This window comes from Lampris incognitus, chromosome 14 (assembly GCF_029633865.1).
Source record: "Lampris incognitus isolate fLamInc1 chromosome 14, fLamInc1.hap2, whole genome shotgun sequence".
In the NCBI taxonomy this organism is placed as follows: Eukaryota; Metazoa; Chordata; class Actinopteri; order Lampriformes; family Lampridae; genus Lampris; species Lampris incognitus.
The window spans coordinates 43,673,199-43,693,586 of NC_079224.1; the positions used below are offsets into that span (position 1 = coordinate 43,673,199).

The following is a 20,388-nucleotide window of genomic DNA, read 5'->3' on the forward strand; positions in this document are numbered from 1 at the left end:
TTGTGCATCACGCTATGACAATATCTGATTTTCCCCCCTGATACAAAACCCTTCAGAGAAGAGAAACGAGAACACCGAATCCCTGGCCGGCCCCTTGGAGAAAGGTGGGAAATAATAGTTAAAAAGTGCTTTGATATTTGACGCTGGTCGGTCAGCACTTGCAACAGAAGACGTGTTATGGGTCACATGACCTCCCCTTCTGCGCCGCCGTGTGTTGAGCATTTGATCAGCACCGAGAAATCCACGGTAGAAACAACAAATAAAAATAAACACAAGCTTTCATCCAAAGGAACTCATCATGTCCATGTGTGTGTGTGTGTCTCTAGGGGTCTTACATGGGTAGAGGGGTGAAGACATCTTGGCTGGGGGTCCTGTGGCAGAAGCGATATTTAACTTGCAAATTACTGTGGCAGACGCCGTCGCTGCCACACCCCTCCTTCAGGAAATTCACCTGTGAACACACACACACACACACAAAATACACAATTTTATCCATTAAAGCCTTATTGGGAACAGTGCCAACGGCGTGTCAAACATGTGTCACATCCAACTTGATGAATCTGCACCGTCGGTGTCTTTTGCTCACCTCCTCGCGCACCGTCATCGGCTCGCTGGCGTCCAGGATGGGCGCAGGGTCGCGAAGCGAGCTCTGTCGCCGCCGGCGTCCGGCGCTCTGGATGTCCACGGACACGTCGATGGGGATTCCCTTCAGCTTGTCTCGGATGTTGTCCTGTAGTGATGACATCACACGTGACGTCACGACGGGACGCTACCTGCTGTTCCCGTGGGAAAATCTGAAGGAACTTTCCTTATGTTACTGATACTAACTTACATCTGCTCTGGGGGATGTTTCCATAGGAGAAATCTGTTGGACTGACGGGGTGAATTTCATAAAAGAAAGTTGTATATACTTTTAATATCACCAAGAAACATGTACTGTTTGGGGTGCAGAAGGACGACCTTATCGATATGCCCTACTTTATCAATCGTATCCTATTTACTGACGAATAACACATACACACGAGTAAATCCTCTGACCAAAAACCGTTTTTGTTGCGTTTTGAAAGCCACATTCTTGCATTAAATGTGTTTTCTCTTCTTCTTTAACGTTGCACTAGCTGTAGGCTGGAACTGTGATGCTATTACCCTGATATACTATATAAAATGCAACTTGATTGATTGATTGATTGATGTACAGAAAAAAGTGTACGTTGCATGACAGGGCCTGCAGATCTATAACTGTAATGTGTAGATTCTAGAGGTCTTGTACTACTGTATGTAGCATTCCTATTGTGTAGTATTTGGAGTGCTATACACTTAACTGTCACCCAGTGAAGGACACTGTCGGCGAAGGACAGAGAAATATCCTTGTCATTCATTACCTGTAAGGTGAGTTTCTGTTTGATGCACTCTCTCGCCCCCTGGGCCCCGAGGTCGATCGTCCCCGTGGACTGGTAGTCGTTGTCGGAGCTGGACGGTTTGGAGAAGGTCACCCTGGAGGGCAAACCCTTCTTCCGGTGCTCAGCGTCCGCCTCGACCGAGTACGCCACCGCTGCAGGGAGAGAGGAAGAGATGGGTCGAATGACTTCAGTTGCGAGAAAGAGGAGGAGGAGGATGAAGAACAAGAAGAGGACTAAGACTGCAATTCCCTTGTTGGTAGGCAATGGAATAGACCGCCACGCCGCCCGGACGTCACAGTGAAACAGCACTACACAGCGGTGATGGGTTTTACCAGTTATCATACACGGCATACCAACAAATTAAAGCTGGAATCTGGGATTTTTCTCCGTTAATAAGGACTTATTTTCTCCATCTGGACCATCTAGTCAGATTACATAACACCACCGGTCATCTTCACCATGGCTGGAGACACTCCAGTCTCCATATACTGCTGTTGAGATGTTTTGACTGGGTAGGACAGTGTTTCTCAACCCAGTCCCTCGAGGAACCCCTATCCTGCAGATTTTCATTGTAACCCTGCATAGGTAGCCCTGCTTGTACTGACTCGACCAATCATCTCGCAGCACTTAATTATGCAAGGTGTGCAACGTCTGACAAAATTCATTGCTGATTGGTTGCATAACTACAAACAGGTACCTATTCAGGGTTGCAAAGAAAATATGCAGGGTAGGGGGTCCTTGAGGACTGGGTTGAGAAACCCTGGGGTAGGAAAAACACTGGTGCAGCAGCAAACATGTACATGTTGGAAAAAAGACTGAGACGTGATGCTGATGTGTCCATGACAACCAGTATGACTGTACAACAGTCTTCCCATATAGTGTGATGTAGTTTGTAATACATCAGACTGTGTGCGTTAGCTTTGGTCCCAGAATCCATTTTTACATGGGTGGGAACTGTGTACCGCTGAGCTGACGGTGCACCAGCCACAATGGCTGCTACACCTGGTTTGCAGTCCGGCTACACCTTGGTTGTAGTCCTCACTGCCAGAGGGAGGGACAGACTGGGAAAATATCACAGATATCAGCTTTAAGTGAATTATTATAACTTTATTTGCTTGTTATGCCCAGTCAGGATCAGCCACAGAGCAGCACCAACACGCCTTCAGCTCAAGAGCACAAAGGCCAGTAGGCCACGTCTGGGGTCAGGATTCAAACAACCCTCCACAGATGTCAACTCCAGGGTCACCAGGACGACCCAACCAACCCTGGGATACCGCCTCGCTTCCCCTTCCACTTTGGTTACAGCTATCCATCGTCTGAATGGATGGAGACGGATCCTTAATCTCCAACACCAACCCTCCGCCCAGTTTCCTCACAAGAGGCAAACGTAGTTTGCGAGAGTCTAAACGTCACCCGTTCTTGTGGGGCAAGTGTAGAACGGAGGTGATGTTTTTCCACTGATAAGGTGAACAGTTATCACAGGTGCCGCGTGCTGGGTTTCAGTTGTTGCAGCTTACCAAGTCTGGGATTGTAGTTCTTCAGCTTGGAGGTGTAGGAGAAGCAGGCCTCGATAGCCACACTGGGGACAGGAAGCAGCGTGCGTACGGTCCGTCCCAGCACAGGAAGGATGGTGGAAGATGTCAACGTAAAAAAAAAATATTTTAAAAAAGTCAATAACACTGAAAGAAGACGACACCATCTCCAACCACAATGACAACACACAAGGTCTCTCAACATAGAAAGTGAAATGATGTCACATCAATAAACCATGGTCATTACGCTGGGGATGCTGGGGACATAGGCTGCTCCTATCAAAGTACTATCCTTTTTATATACTGTCTTTTATACCTTTTATACGTATGTATGTTGGATATTAATTACGATTTCTAGTTTTTGCTCATCTGAGTCCATTCCCAGCCCATCCTCATCTACTCAGCCGGTCGTTCCTTACGTTTCCTCCCTATAACCTACGCTTAAAGCCACCTCATTGAGCAGATTATCTGATTATACAAAATATTATAGTATACACTCTCATCTGTAGTCATAGTGACGTACGTAACTGTGGGACGCAGTGACAGTGGCAAATCACAGGTGCGATTACGGCGGCGACACACTTGGTCGCCAAGAAAGGTACCACCTCGCCCATCTGCGGTACTTTGGGTTTTGGCCTAGCGAAGGAGGGGAACGTTCTGAAGCGGTGTGCAGGATTTGTGCTAATGTGATCTGCACAAAAGGATGGACAGACGACGACTCTTCACGACCACTTGAGTGTACACCATCCCGCCAAATATGCAACACTGCCATCACATACCACTGGCCCTAGCAAAACCGCTCAGTACCACCAAACAACCACAGGGGGCTTTTGCAAAAAGTACAAAAAAAGTATGGGCGGGCAATACCAAACTGGTGTATGTGTGTGTGGGGGGCAGGGTGCGTACAGGTGGGGCTTTTAAATAATGACGATATGATGGTAGAGGACTGTTGGCCATCAGCGAAGGACGACGCCCTATTTCAGGGATAGGCAACGTGGTCCAGAAAGGTCCGGTGTGGGTGCAGGTCTTTGTTCCAACCAAGGAGTTACACACCTGAGTCTACAAATCAAGGTCCTTAGCAAAGACTACTGGTCAACTAATAGACTCAGGTGCGTAACTGCTTGGTTGGAACAAAGACCTGCACCCACACACCGGACCTTTCTGGACCATGTTGCCTATCCCTGCTCCTATTTCATAGTCAGACAGACGGACAGACAGATGTAGATTTACACACACACACATACTGACCAGACGCTATTGCCACAGTTCTTCTTAGTGAGGTCGATCTCCTTCGGTGTGATCTTAATTTCCTTCTTGATGTTAATGACCGGCCGGGCTCTGGACAGACAATAAATAGTCAGCACCTCCTTAGAATTAATGAATCCACACACACACACACTCTGATCAGAACACGACTGTTGACCGACCTGTAGACAAAGACAGAGTCAGAGAGGCTCCCCACAGCCAGGTCTGGGTAGGAGTTTTTATCCAGGTCCATGTTTCCTGCCAGCGAGTAGCCAAACAGCTTCATTCCTAAAGGCTGGCCTGACAGCACCTGGAACCAGGCAAGGCCAGACAAATCTACTGAACAGCACACTTCAGCAAACAGGCCACTCGCAGTGCTTTACATAGAAGGCATTAAGAGACAAAATGTGACGGCGACGTAAGGCGATAAAAAGACATTTAAATACAAATAAAAAGACAGACAAAAGTCGGGACGGATAAAACAGGAGAGTAGAGTTACAGTACAGTGTAAAGACGATAATCAAAAGCTTCGAATCTTATTGAATCGGAGGCAGGGGCGAACAGGAAGTACGGCACAGGACAGGACAGCGCAGCGATTCTGTAATAATAAATATGTCCGGCGGAGACGTTCGTCATTACGGAGACGGCTTTTTGGAGAAATGCACGAATCCAGCTGACATAAAAGTCAATCAAATCAACGGGTGTTTCCAGTGCGTTTTCAACAGAAGCGGACTCTCCGAGACTATTCGTTTGTCTGACCTAGCAACAGTAACCAAGGAGCGGGGGAGAAGGGCGGGGCTTGACAGAGGGTGAACTGTGTGCCAGCATTAACGTGTGCTGTGATTGACAGGCCCTGTAGGTCTACTGCACAGAACAACATTCAAGATCAGGAACATCTGGATTTACATTTACATAGTTTTAAGTCATTCATCTTTTTTTATTTATTTATTTTGGGGGGGGGGGTATTCCCCCTTTTTCCTCCCCAATTGTACTTGGCCAATGAGCCTATTTTCCTAGCCGGCCCTGTTGTTGCTCCGCCCCCTCTGCCAATCCAGGGAGGGCTGCAGACTACCACATGCCTCCTCCAATACATGTGGAGTCACCAGCCGCTTCTTTTCACCTGACAGTGAGGAGTTTCACCAGGGGGGACGTAGTGCATGGGAGGATCACACTATTCCCCCCCTGAACAGGCGCCCCGACTGACCAGAGGAGGCGCTAGTGCTGAACAGGCGCCCCGACTGACCAGCGCACATACCCACATCCGGCTTCCCACCTGCAGACACGGGGATTCGAACCGGTGATCCCCGTGTTGGTAGGCAACAGAATAGACCGCTAGCCTACCCGGACGCCCCTTTATTTGAATAGTAAGTCAGTCAGTCAGTCAGGAGTCACTTACCTGCGAGGCTTTCTTGGAGGCGAGTCCGTCTTTGGATCCAAAGTAGATGTAGACGTTTCCCGTCCCCTCATCATCATAAGGAGCCCCCACTGCCACATCTGACAAGAAAGAAGCAGAACGACTCATCATATGACACTCTAATGATATACTTGATTTGACGTTAATACAAGTCTGACGCTCTATAATGAATTACAGCTTCCTATTTTTCAGGGAGATTTTACAGAAAGAAACAGAGAAGCGGCAACAGATAAGTGGGCCATTCAGAGAGGGAACATTCCCAAAAGCCATGAAATATACTTTCATTTTCTTTGAGTCCATGAAGCTACCGGACATGCGGATCACACTAACCATGGTAGCGGTCCTGGTTGATGTCTCCCAGGTTTTCCACAGCCAGGCCAAACATGGAGTCCTTGGGTCCGTCTATCCTGGTGGGTCTGACCTTGTCCCAGGCCCCGGCTCGGTTGATGTAGACGTAAACGGCTCCTCCAATTTCTCGGTCCTTCTCAAAGTACTGGGGGGCTCCAACCACAATGTCCTGCCAGCTGACAGGTGTCACCACGACATGTCAGAGAAAACAGTATGCACTGACGGACAGCATTACAGACCTGCTCGTATATGTGTGTGGGTGCATCGTCTACAACAGGGGTTTTCAATCAGGTCCTCGGGTACCACCACCAGCGCTGTTAGTTCTCTATCCTACCAAGTACCTCATTATATTCACCTGTTGTTCCAGATGTAAACCCCCCCCCCCTGACTGGAGGCTGGAACAGGTGGAGCAACAGGTGAATGTGAAGACCTGTCTCACGAGTGCATGGGTGAAGGTCCAGAACGTCCTTTGGCAAAACATGCCTTTGAAGACTCTAAATGGGCATTTTGGAGATCCGCCTACGCACGACCATGAAATAAACAATGTAAAATGCTCTTATTTCGGGCGCTATATAAGCAGATTTGACTGGGAAGACTTGTGGCAATAGCGCCACTGAGTCACAGACTCCGGAGACCGAGCCAAGGGGGGTTATTTCTATTCAAATAAGGATTGCTATTCTAAGCGTAGAAATTCAGTGTACACTGCTTTTTGGGCTTCTGCGAGTCCAGGTCGGTAACACTTGGGTTAAATCTCACACGTCAGGAAGATATTCAAGTGTTCGTTTTCTGACGGAGACCGTGATCTCGCATCACGCGTTCAAGAGCTACAGCCATTTTAGTTTGGGTACGCCACGTTTGGCCTTGGGCTCAGAACTCAAGGGGCATCTCGAAGGGGAGCGATAATGATTTTAAACATTATCTAGTCTATAAATGTGTACGTTGTAGGCATAACACTCCATTAGCAGCCACAATACTGAGCAGTCTTCTCTGCATTGGGGCGTCCGGGTGACGTAGCGGTCTATTCCGTTGCCTACCAACACGGGGATCGCCGGTTTGAATCCCCGTGTTACCTCCGGCTTGGTCGGGCGTCCCTACAGACACAATTCGCCGTGTCTGCGGGTGGGAAGCCGATTGGGTATGTGTCCTGATCGCTACGCTAGCACCTCCTCTGGTCCGTCAGGGCGCCTGTTTGGGGGGGGAGGGGCAACTGGGGGGGGGGTTAGTGTGATCCTCCCATGCGCTACGTCCCCCTGGTGAAACTCCTCACTGTCAGGCGAAAAGAAGCGGCTGGCGACTCCACATGTATCGAAGGAGGCATGTGGTAGTCTGCAGCCCTCTCCGGATCGACAGTAGGGGGAACAGTGACCGGGACGGCTCGGAAGAGCGGGGTAATTGACCAAGTACAATTGGGGGTTTGTTGATAGGCTGCTTAAGAAGTTGTGAACAGCAGCACCACCTTAAACAGCTGTATTGTGTAGCGCTGCTGTTCACGTTTTCTTCAGAGACACCCAGAAGACGGCCAAGAACAAACACATATCGGGACAATGTTGAAAATCATGACTGTTTCTCTTCAACAGATCCAACCACCTGGCAGAGTAGCAAACCAGCAGTACTGACGGTGCATAAGGACCTGATTGAGAACCGGTGGCCTGCACATTGGACATCACATTCACGCCGTCACCAACCCGTCGCCGTTGAAATCGAGCAAGGCCAGATCGTAGCCGAAGGAGGAGGCCAGCCCCTCGCCCTCCAAGATGTACTCGGACAGGAGGATGTTGGTGTTGTCGGGTCCTTTCTTGAGCAGCACCACCGCCCCGCTGTGGTTGGCCCTGGGCGCTCCCGCCACCACCGTCAGCTGGCCCTTCTTGGTTACCGCTTTCCCGGAGTCCAGAGAGAAGCCTTGGGGAGGAGGAGACAGGAGGGTTGGATCCACACACGGACATTTAAAAACGGACTGTTGGACAAACGAGTGGATGGCGGACAGGCGGACCCTGCGGCCGTCATGTTTGAATCAGGGAGATGACGCACGAAGGAGCGTCGGGAAAACTGACTCCGAATACGAGAACGAACACATACGAACACGACCTCGTCAACCACATGCTGTGCAACCAGACGGCTAAATCGTCACCTTCAAGTGAATTCAGTTTATCAGATGAGAACTTAAGCAAAAGTTCATTTTAAGTTTAAGTTAAATTGTCTTTATTAATCCCCTCGGGGGAAATTCAGTTACTGCAAATCCACCCATCCTAGCTGGAAGCAGTGAGCTGCCGCCTTCATGCAGCGCCCGGTGACCAAGTCCAGCTCCTCTCCTCCCATTGCCTTGGTCAGGGGCAGACGGGCGTATAAACCTGCATGTCTTTTCGATGGCGGGGGAAACCGGAGCACCTTGGAGAAAACCCACCACAGACACGGGGAGAACATGCAAACTCCACACAGAGGACCACCTGGGGACCACCCCTCCCCAAGGTTGGATAACGCCGGGGTTCGAACCCAGGACGTTCTTGCTGTGAGGCGACAGCGCTAACCACGGTGCCACCATGCCGCCCACTGAGTGGGTGGACATGCAGTGATAAACAACAGTGACCAGCATCATCATCATCATCATCCAAAAAGTCCAGAAAACCCTAAGCAGCCGTTGGATGGTACATCAGCCTCCATCTCCACCTGACGAGGAAGTGACTGGTTACAAACTGACCAGTGCTGGAGGTGGATACGCTGCTCATTAACAGCACATCTGAACAACAAAATTAAGAAATACAGCTTTCCAACAACAAAACTCTGCTCTATAAGACATGACTCATGATATGCCATACAGTTACACACACACACACACACACACACACACACACAGTTTCCTGTGACCACAAACTGGTACAATTGGTACATACAACTGGTACATACAAGGGTGTATGAGTGTTTACTAATAACTTTATTAAAGGTTAAAAATTTATTCATCAATGTGTGTATATATATATATATATATATATATATATATATATATATATATAATTTACTTGACCCACTGGATTTTTTAAAAATGTATATATATATATATATATATATATGTGTGTGTGTGTGTGTGTGTGTGTGTGTTTGTATATGTAAATATATAAACAAGTCCTGGACCTAGTGGAAAAGGAACGGATGAAGTTAAAAGATTTGGTTTGATGCAAACAAACTAACGTTGAATTTAAGTAAAACAACATGCATAATCTTTGGTAACCGTAAAATTAACTCAAACCAGAAACTCGTGATTAACAATGCAGAAATGGAAAGAGCGGCTGAACTTAAAATTTCTTGGGGTAATAGTGGACAATAAATCATGGTGGAAACCACACATAAATTATACCAAGGCTAAAGCATCCAAATCAATCACGATGCTATTCGAAGACCTTCGAAATCGAGCTTCACTTTACACCTCGTACTGTCCCCTCACACCTCCATACGTCCCCTACTGGGTGGAAGTGTGGGGGAACAGATACAAAACCAACACCGATTCAGTCTTCGTTATTCAAAAAAGAGCCATAAGGATGGTAAACAAAGCCAATTACAGAGAACCAACAAACCAACTCTTCATCAAACTAAAAAACACTCAAATTCAAAGCTGTGGTGGACTTGAAAACTGCTCAGATCATGTACAGAGTGTTAAATCATCAAGTACCCAGCAACAGCATCCAGGGATTGTTCCAGATGAGGGCAAGTAGCTACGACCTGAGAGGAACATGTGCGTTTAAACAAAACCCAGTGAGGGCAAATGCAAAATATCATTGTGTCACCAACAAAGGAGTCAAGACATGGGACAATTGCAGTGGTGAAATGAAAACACGTGAAACAATCATCAAATTTAAAAGACTCTTTCAAAGCAATATTTTGAACGGCTATGGGATGGAGCCGGGATACCTTGTTGGAGTTGTGTAAATGTTTGCTCTGCGCTTGCTTTGATCGCTTTGTTCTTTTGAATGAATGATCTTTGTTTGGTTTCCACACAGTTCACTGTTGAAATATTAAAACAGAAAAGGGGGGGGGGGTAGGACTAGAATAGTGTTTAACCTCTGCCAACTCCTTCCCGAGCTGCCGAGATTTGAAAAATATCGTTTGCTTGTTTTGATTTTTTCCTGTTTTTTTTATACATTGTAATTTTCTTTTCTTTTAATGTTCGAAATAAATTTGAATAAACTAAATTTTAGTACTGATCTATAGATCAGCAATAAAATGTTGTTGATAAAAAAGACTTGCTGGGTTGCCAGACCGGGAGCCCGACACAAAAGGCTCACATTCTCTCAGAAACCATGTGGTTTGATGACTCACAGCCAAACCGCTACCTAACCCTAACCCTAAACTTCAACCCCCGAGTCGTATTATGTGTCATGCTGTTTCAGCAGTTACCGAGAGGTGGAGACTTTCTCATGTTGCTATAGACTGTAGGCTCTCAACCTGGCAACCCAACAAGTGTTTTTATTAACGTCTTATTTCTGGTAGCACAATAATAAATGAGCGATTAAGCATGAATAAGGTAAGCAGTAACCGCTTATAAACGCTTTATAAAGTGTGCCTCGTTGTAAGGTGGTAACCGACCTATCAGGGCCTCCTTATGTGTTAGTTCCTGTGCTTCAAAAGCTCTCCCTCGTCTTTTTTCCTGTATTATCAAACGCCCCATTTCTGCTACTCCTACTGTCTGGGAAAACCACTTAGACACCGCCCGCCTGACCCGCCCCGACTAACGCTGCGTTCAGGTGAAATCCGGGAGACGGTAAACGGCAGGGTTGCAAAACGGAACGGGGGGGAAAACTACAAAACTGCGCGACAGTATGACACGGGTTGCTATGGTGATGTATTTTTGCAGGGAAAAATAAATAAATAAATAAATAAACTTCAAAATATAAATTAAATGGTACAAACGTGTGTTGTGTTGTGTTGTGTGTTTTTTAATTTTAAACAGTAATACTGTTAATTCATATACCGATAAAATAAAGCCCCGAACACAGGATCTTATTCGGGGAGATTCAGTTTGGTCTGATGGGGAAATATAATGGGAATCATTGACTTGTGAACCATCTGCCATCTTGTGGTTCATTTTGCTGCGCAAGGTTACGACATGGCGGGCCACTCTACGACAGAATACCACCAGTTTCTCTCCCAGCCAGTGGCGGCTGGCCAGTATAGGGCGCTGGGGCGCCGCCCCCTTCGAATATCAAGAGATGAAAATCTACTTCAACATGTTAAATATAATTTAGTTGTATAATGCAAATAATTATAAAATAAAAGGGTTTTTCAATCTGCAAGCACCTGTCAGCAGCCATTAAATATTGGTTCCAAATGATATTTGGTTGATTTCTGTCTGAATACATATACTTCCTGTCTGAATACATATACTTCCTGTCTGAATACATATACTTCCTGTCTGAATACACATACTTCCTGTCTGAATACTTATACTTCCTGTCTGAATACTTATACTTCCTGTCTGAATACATATACTTCCTGTCTGAATACACATACTTCCTGTCTGAATACTTATACTTCCTGTCTGAATACTTATACTTCCTGTCTGAATACTTATACTTCCTGTCTGAATACACATACTTCCTGTCTGAATACACATACTTCCTGTCTGAATACACATACTTCCTGGGTGAGGGGCGCCCGCCAAAAGTTTGAGGGCTTGTGGCGAGCAGGTGACCTGAGGCTGCTGTCGAATTGGTTTCTTCAGATTTTCCAGGGGGCGCAGTTCTGTGCTGCCCCAGACACTCCCACTTTTATTGGCAGCGAATTGGTATTGATTTAATGTTTTTTGATCTAATGTGATTGGGCAATTCTCGTGGCTGTCAATCATGTTCACACCCGCCATGACGCCTCGTCTCGACTGTCAATCATCCACCGTCTACTAACCCTGATAAAATCTATAGGCTACACTGTCCTTCTTAATAACTCTGTGACTGTGTGGACACTAAAGCGGCTGTCAGGTGTGCTGCGCCAAGGTAAATTGCGCCCCCCCCCCCGCTTTTTAGCACCACCCACCACTGCTCCTTCTCTCAAGTTGATGCTGGAGAAGAACAGAGTGATGTCAAGACAGCTTGATGGAAAGACGTGGCAGAGGGATAACGTGGCGGGTAATGATGTGGTACCTAGATAGCTGTTGGCCGGGACGGGGACCAGGTCTGGGTCCTTTTTGTTTTCATCTCCAACTTCAAATGGTCCGTCGTCATAGAAACCCATCTCCAACAGCGTGTTGTTCTTCTGTTCTAGACGAACTACACCTGGAGGAGAGGAGAGAAGAGGAGGAGAAGGAGAAGGTTGGAGTGGTTGGATGGAAGTGGCATGTAATGAAAAGACGCTAACCTCATAAACAATAAAATGTGGAGAAATAATGGCAAACACACGATGAAGAAAATGTCAACGGATGGATGGCAAGTTCCACAGTGATGAATAGTGAATGCGTAAGGAATATGAAAATCACAAATCATGCAGATTTGTAAATGAAAAGTGAGGATTAGATGGGTTTGGGTCCAGTTTGTCACTGCCTATAAAACTTTAAAGGCCCCATACCATTGCATGTTTTGACCCCTTTACTTCATAGCAAGTGTACTTGACTATACTCCTGACCAGTTTCCAAGGCACACCATTGTTTTTTTTTAGATTTCTAAATGCGTGTTTCCCAGCAACCTTCCAGGTGGTATGAAAATCAACTTGCAGAGACTTGAAACTTGCTTGAGCTAGATCATCCATCAGCGAGCAATTAGTCACCACTATTTGCTGATCAAAGTTAAATTATTTGTGTTGTCGTTTTTTCCAACAAAGATATGTTATCGTTTGAGAAGTTGCACTTTCCTAACTCAGTCACAACACATTTGAAGACAACCGCACGACATAACGTATACCTCCGCCAGGAAATAGTCCCCGGAAAAAAGTTCGTTTTACAAATGAAATTTACTCCGCAGTGACATCTTCATGTTAACAGAGGTTTTAACCAGTGAGAGGCAAACCATTTTAAAGAGGGTTTATCACCTTAACGCCAGAATGTAATAAAGGAAAATCTTGTAGAATAAAGGAAAATCTGGTGAATTTTCCAAAATCTACAAAACTTCGGTATGCTTTAGGAACTGGCTGGGAGTAATGTGGAGTATACGTAAATGGGCTAAACGTGCACAATGACAGGGAACAACGCCGCTGGAACCTGGACGTGTTCCCATATCTCACCTTTCCAGTTATATGCCCCGGGAGCCCCGAAGATCAGGTAGTGGTAGTCCTTGGTGAAGGTGGCAGAAAGTCCCTGTTGGCACGAGCCGAACCTCTCGTGGCCGCGTACCCGCCCCTCACAGAAGCGCCAGCTGCCCCCATCTTCGTCAGACTGGGGGTCGATGGTCAGGTCCTGACTCAGCACGTAGCAGCGGCCGAAGATGTCGCGGGATTCGATGGCTGTGTTGATGTTGGCCCGAAGCTGGTAGCGGTGAGCGCACGTCTGGCGGAGGAAGACACAGTCGGTGAGCTGCCCTTCGGGCATTTGAGTTCAGATTTATTGTTTGAACATGTAGCAGTACTGCCATTTACTGGCCGTTTTATTTGTAGCACTTTATTTCTTATATTAACTACTCAATGGGGGGGGGCGAAAAGTCCCCCCCCCAATAAACAAGAACATCCACTACTAGATAGATTGCATGAATATATATAATATTGGACATACACTTCTTGTACGTGCCAGCATTCATGTCATTCCCATCCCACAATATGTAAAAGTATTAGTTATTAACAAAAACAACAAAAACCGCCCCCCTCCTCCTCAAGTCTTTGGTACTGGCGGTGGCCCGCTGACACGTGACTGTGGTGACGTAGCAGCGGCACTCACAACTTTTAAATGCAGCAAGGAATCCTCTTCAATTCCTCATCACTCACAGGTTTGTAAATTCCTTCACAAACATATGTATTTAATTAAGTAAATTTATTTTTGCTAACTCCTGTGAATGCTAGTCAATGAGCGGGAAGGCCAACTTTAGCTAGCAGAGATGTAAATTCTAAAGGTTACAACATTAATACGGAACGGGTTACCTTAACCTTATTGTGAATACAATGTTTTATATTGCATGTACATTCATTTCAGAGTACTGTGTTTTGGTAGTCTGGTAACTTCATAATGTGTTACTAAGCTGTTGGGTAACTTTGCTAGCTAGTTAAGCTTAATATGAGAAATGAAAACGTTGCATCCAGTACAGCAACCTGACCTTACAAGGCTGTACAGCATTTACAGTATGCATTACAGGCAGGTTAAATCCATATTTTGTTGCACTTTGTTGCATATTGCTTTCTTGCACTGTTCTATACTCTTTATTATTTTATGCTCTTTATTACTTTATTATCAATACAATCTTCCGGGGGAGGCCTTATCATATGGCCATGATACATGTTTTCTTTGCTGAAAACTGTTGTAAAATGGTTGTTTAAACCCCCCCCGGAGGGAGCATGCCCCCAGACCCTCCTACAAGGTTTTGTGCCCCCCCCCCATTATAAAACTCTCTCCTACACCCTTGGCTACAAGCAATGAACACATGTTTCTTCTCCGGATATTCTTCGTCTGTTCAGAGTTGAGTTTCTTCGAGTTGAGTTTTTCTTAGACAGATTAAATTGTAATTTTAGTGTCTCTGGCTTAGCTCTCTCTTGGCTTAAGTCCCACTTATCTGGAAGAACACATTGTGTCTGCTATAGTAATATTATATAAAAATTCTCTGATGTTAAATATGGTGTGCCTCAGGGCTCAGTTCTTGGCCCTCTACTTTTCTCTATTTATATTTCACCTCTTGGCCAAATCAAAGTCTGTCGAGTCCTTTAAATCCAAACTTAAAACTCATCCTCTTGCCTTAGCTTACAATTAGTTGCCTTAAGTTGAGTGCTTCACAACATGTACTGGATGGAGGGTCGGTTTTCTGTCTCAATGAATTTACCAACCGCTGTTCTGCCTATGAGATTATAGCATATAGATTATGACTAATTGATGACTTAATTGATTATGACTAATGACTATTGCAAACTGTTCTCTTCTCTCACTTGTCTTTTCTCGCTCTCTGAATGATGCCTTCTCCTTTCTCTTTTTCTGCGTGTGAAGGGTGTCACGTGAGTCTCCCTTGTGTGCACGTGCAGTCGGTTCTCCTCCCAGGTCTCCGTGGTGATGGTGGTCGCCACTTGGATGCTGCCTGGCATTCCCCTCATCACATTTTCTTTTTATATAGCTTATAAATCCATAAAGTTGTTTTTTTTACATGGTGATGCTGGTCACGTGGCTTGGCATCCTGCGCATCATATTGTTCACAAATTTTATAAGTTCATTATAATTCTGTTTATCCTCTCAGTGTTGTTTTGTGTAAATTGTGTGAACACAACATCCATTGCACGTTGTCCGCCTTGGGAGAGAGACCCCTCCTCTGTTGCTCTCCCTGAGGTTTCCTCCTATTGTTTCTCCCTGTTAAAGGGTTTGTTTTTTTTAGGGGGTTGCTCCTTATCCGATGAGAGGGTCTAAGGACAGGATGTTGTGTTGCTGTTAAGCCCACTGAGGCAAATGTGTAATATTGGACTATACAAATAAAATGGACTTGACTTGAAGCAATGCCTGCAAGTAATAATTTACATGTTTATGACATGCATGCTATGCGCAATGAGTTTCTGTGGATTTGCATTGATTTAAGGATCGTTTGAAGTTTACGCAAACTTTCATCGCTTGAAATGTGACTAGCAAGCCGTTTGGTTTTCGCTCGCATGACCTTAAGTTTGGCTACGCAACCTGTGCCGTTTAACCGATTACATGCTTAATAGACATCGTACGCCATTCTTGGCTCATTAGCGGTTTGCGATTTGTTTTTGTTCCAGTTTCCCTCCGTTTTCACGCGCTAATACAAGTAGCGAGAGGCTAATCCTGAGCCTTTGTGAAAGGAGTCCGGCTGCCGTTTAGTTTTGGTATCGGGCACCGATAGTACGGTTGGGTTTTGTGGCAGTTCGGATCAAAACGTGATGAAACACACACACAAACACACTTACCACAATCTTCCCTCCTGGCCCCTGACTGCTGACCGTCACCCCCATCCACTGATTTTCTTTGCTCTCTTTTTGCAGATCCTCTGAGAAAGAGAGAGAGCAAGAGAGAGAGAGAGAGAGAGAGAGAGAGAGAGGGATGAAGCTGGTGCCCTCACACTTGAGAGGCAGGTGCAAGAAACTGAGTGTGATCTGTTGACAGGGGTTTGCGGGGGAGGGTGGGGGGAGCTCACCATCATTGTCAAAGTCCACTCTGTCACAGCTGGTGGAGGAGGAGCTGAAGTCACAGTTGTACAGACCTCCTGTTACTTTGGCTTTCTGACCAGTCAACGCTGTGGCCCTGGGAGCTCCGACCAGCAGCCTAAAACACACACACACACACACTCTATAAATGTTTAAACCAGGACCGCGTGCAGCCGGATGATCCAAAACACGCCGTGCACCAGGTCTGAACAGTAACGCTCTACGGCCATCTTGGAACCAAGACGGGAGGCATTCGGCCCAAACTTTCCACTTCTACAACTCGTCCTACATTCCAGTCCACTGTGTCACACAACAGCAACGGTCACACACGTGTGGACCGCACTCAAACCCGACCCATGTTCCATGCCCCCCCTCCCCGCCCCGCCCGCCCGATGGCATCAAAGATCTCTTTTATACTGCGGTTCACTGGATAAAAAGCCTTGCACACACACACAACTATATAGACACATAGACACACACACACTGGCAGCCTTTGTGTAGCAAGGACAAGGGCTGATGCTGCACCCAACACGATGAGCTACCAGTTCCCAGGGTTTCCCCCTGCTTGTGGATGTGAGACCAAGTCCGAGGCCAGAGATGTCATTCGTGATGAACCGACACTTTGTGAGGGGTTACAGGGGGCATGAGGACACGCACACCCATCCATCCATATCTCTCTCTCTCTCTCTCTCTCTCTCTCTCTCTCTCTCTCTCTCTCATTTCAAAGAAACTTTACTGGCGTGGCCGTAGATATGTACAGCATTCTTAAAGCACATTGTGTCAGTTAAAATTGTCAGTGAAAGAATTAAAAATGACATTAAGAACAAAAGTGTTTGTTATACGAGAACGGCGCAAGAAAGAACAATGTGATAATTCATGTCTGTGTGTCTCTCTTTTCTCTCTCATCATCAGCCTCTTCTCCGGGGTCGGGTCGCGGTGGCAGCAAGCTAAGTGGAGCACTCCAGATGCCCCTCTCCCCTGCAACGCCCTCCAGCTCCTCCTGGGGGAACTCAAGGCGTTTCCAGGCCAGATTGGACATGTAGTCCCCCCAGCGAGTTCTGGGTCTACCCCGGGGTCTCCTCCCAGCTGGATGTGCCGGGAGGAGCAGCGGCTCTACTCCGAGCTCCCGTCGGATGTCCGAGCTCCTCACCCTATCTCTAAGGCTGAGCCCAGACACCCTATGGAGGAAACTCGTTTCAGCCGCTTGTGTCCACCATCTCGCCCTTTCGGTCACTACCCAAAGCTCATGACCACAGGTGAGGGTTGGAACGAAGATTGACTGGTAAATTGAGAGCTGAGCCGGAAGGCGAAGCTCCCTCTTCGCCACGGCAGTCCGGCACAACGTCCGCATTACTGCTGATGCTGCACCAATCCGCCCGTCAATCTCCCGCTCCATCCTACCCTCACTCGTGAACAAGACCCCGAGATACTTGAACTTCTTCACTTGAGGCAACAACTCACCCCCAACCCGGAGGGAGCAATCCACCATTTTCCGGTAGAGAACCGTGGCCTCAGACATGGAGGTGCCGACTCTCATCCCGGCCATTTCACACTCAGCTGCAAACAACCCCAGTGCGTGCTGGAGGTCACGTTCTGATGAAGCCAACAAAACCACATCATCTGCGAAGAGCAGAGGTGCAACTCTGAGATTCCCAAAACGAGCACACCCCTCACCTTGGCTGCACCTTGAGATCCTGTCCACGGATATCACAAACAGAATTGGAGACAAGGGACAACCTTGGCGGATTCCGACACCCACCGAAAACGTGTTTTACTTTATGCCGAGAATGTGAGAATGAGACTGATTTTCTCTCTCTGAAATTCAAATTCAAAGTTGCTTTATTGGTATAAAATACCACATTTTTTTTGTGGTAAATACTGCCAAAGCATATATTCAGCAATACAATATATGCAATATAATACTAATATAGTTTACATGGTGATGCTGGTCACGTGGCTCGGGTCCTGGGCTGTTCCAGTGGCGTCTGGACACTGCTTGGCATCATCCTCATCATAATGTTCATATATTTTATAACTCCATTATAATTCTGTTATCCTCTTTCAATTTTGTATTCTGTAAGTTGTATAAAAACAACTTCCATTGCACGTCTGTCTGTCTTGGGAGAGAGATCCCTCCTCAGTTTCTCTCCCTGAGGTTTCTTCCTATTTTTTCTCCCTGTTAACGGGTTTTTTTTAGGGAGTTGTTCCTTATCTGATACAGGAGCCTAAGGACAGGATGTTGTGCTGCTGTAAACACCCACCCCCCCCCGAGACAAATTTGTAATTTGTGAAATTGGGTTATACAAATAAAATTGACTTGCCTTGACTTGACAATAGTAACTCATGGAATTTTCTGCCTCTCTCGCTCTCTCTTTGTCTCTCGACGAGACGAGATGAGATACGAGATTTAGTGGGGCAACACAAAGACTGCTAGGACTTGCGCATCATGGAGGAGGGAAGGAATGTTCTGGATATCAAGGAGGAGAGCAATACATTAGTGTGTGTGTGTGTGTTATCTCCTGTAAATCTGCACGCGTAGAGAATGCGACGTGCAACATTAACGTTGGCTTAAGCACTTCATTACAGCGGTAATGTGAAACACCACATTAGACGGCAGGGGCTGCATTAGCAAAGGGCCCCATGCGGGGTCTACAGACAACGGCATGGTTCACGGGAACGGGTTTTCAGAGAAAAACAAACGCTTTTCTGAATAAAATATAGATTTAATGGCCGTTAAAGTGGAGCGCTGCGAGTTGCGTGTACATATGGCACGGTTAAGGGAACTGCTGGAACAGATGAAGGCTCCTCTGTCTTCACGACGATGTCATAAAACTCCTCAGATCAGGAGACTCGAGCATAAATTTAGACGCATCGCCTCTGGAATGGGTACCGTAAGCAAGCGTGGAGCATTTCACTCTTATTGTTCGGCACATTCGTATCGCCCTGGCGTTGTCTTGTGGTCAGACATCAAGTCTTCGGGTCGTTTGGTATTCTTTTCCCGTTGGGTGTCGGAGCGGTCCCGTCTTTGGAAATTCACGAGGAATTAAATGAAAGATACTCGACACCGACACACGTTCAGGATCAGTTGTTCACGTATGTTTTCTAACATGTGAGCCGCGTCCCCGTTTGCTGTACCAATACCTCTACATTTAGCACATAATGCATTTTATCAACACACGTGACCTCTGACCTCACAGGGATGGTTCAGTTCTCCGCGGTCTGCTGACTGCTGACCCACTTCCCTTCATTCACTTAACTTATTAACCGCTGCAGATTGGTAGCTGCTGTATCTTAGGTGCTCTTCCTTTGGACGGTTATCTTTACTGTCTCGGTGTTTTCCGACGCGGAGCCCCTGTAGGACAACGAAGCTTATAACGAAGCTCAACGCCACAGCACTTCCTGTCTCGCCGTGTGTAAATGTGTTGCGCTGCATGTCGCAATGAGTCTTTTTAAAGTGGGAGACCGTAGAAACTGCCTATAGTCGTTACGATTCTGTCAAACGACCCATATCAGCAGTCAAAGGACAGAATCCTGGGGCATCCGGGTGGCGTGGCGGTCTTTTCCGTTGCCTACCAACATGGCGATCACCAGTTCGAATCCCTGTGGTACCTCCGGCTTAGTCAGGCATCCCTACAGACACAATTCGCCGTGTCTGCGGGTGGGAAGCCGGATGTGGGCATATGTCGTGGTCGCTGCACTAGCGCCTCCTCTGGTCAGTGGGGGAAAAGCGGGATCCTCCCACGCGCTACGTCCCCCTGGCGAAACTCCTCACTGTCAGGTGAAAGGAAGCGGCTGGCGACTCCACGTGTCGGAGGAGGCACGTGGTAGTCTGCAGCCCTCCCCGGATCAGCACAGTGGGTGGAGCGGCGACCGGGACGGCTCGGAAGAGTGGGGTAATTAGCCGAGTCCAATTGGGGAGGAAAAAAAGTACTTAAGGCAATGCTAAGTGATGTTACAGAACAATCAGACAGTGAACTACTGTCTGTCAGTCAAGTCAGTCCAGTAAAGTGGAGACGTTGTGAGTGGACATATCAGTTAGATGGTCCTCCATTAAAAGCAAAACAAACTCAACTTCGCCTTCAGCGATCCGACTCTCTATTAGCGATGATATCGGCCTGGATGGAGGCGACCCCTATAAGCAATTTAAAGTCAATGAAAAGGACACCGTGTCAAATTCCAGATGAATCACCCC

General features: G+C 46.8%; 1 protein-coding gene across 2 annotated transcripts in view; it reads right to left on the reverse strand.

Moving 5' to 3' along the window:
• The window catches only part of LOC130123359 (integrin alpha-6-like), a 29,467-nt gene extending 13,164 nt beyond the window's left edge, over nt 1-16,303 (reverse strand). For both annotated transcript variants that reach the window (XM_056292491.1, XM_056292493.1), the window contains exons 1-13: nt 16,187-16,303; nt 15,960-16,039; nt 13,137-13,398; nt 12,065-12,196; nt 7,625-7,838; nt 5,922-6,115; nt 5,574-5,671; nt 4,360-4,487; nt 4,181-4,270; nt 2,918-2,979; nt 1,383-1,552; nt 587-730; nt 336-451 (exon numbers count right to left, since the gene is read on the reverse strand). In XM_056292491.1, coding sequence (XP_056148466.1) covers nt 336-451; nt 587-730; nt 1,383-1,552; nt 2,918-2,979; nt 4,181-4,270; nt 4,360-4,487; nt 5,574-5,671; nt 5,922-6,115; nt 7,625-7,838; nt 12,065-12,196; nt 13,137-13,398; nt 15,960-16,004 — 1,655 coding nt within the window. In that variant the 5' untranslated portion in view covers nt 16,005-16,039; nt 16,187-16,303. The remainder of the gene's footprint in view (nt 1-335; nt 452-586; nt 731-1,382; nt 1,553-2,917; nt 2,980-4,180; nt 4,271-4,359; nt 4,488-5,573; nt 5,672-5,921; nt 6,116-7,624; nt 7,839-12,064; nt 12,197-13,136; nt 13,399-15,959; nt 16,040-16,186) is intronic.
• Between the last annotated feature and the right edge of the window lie 4,085 nt (nt 16,304-20,388).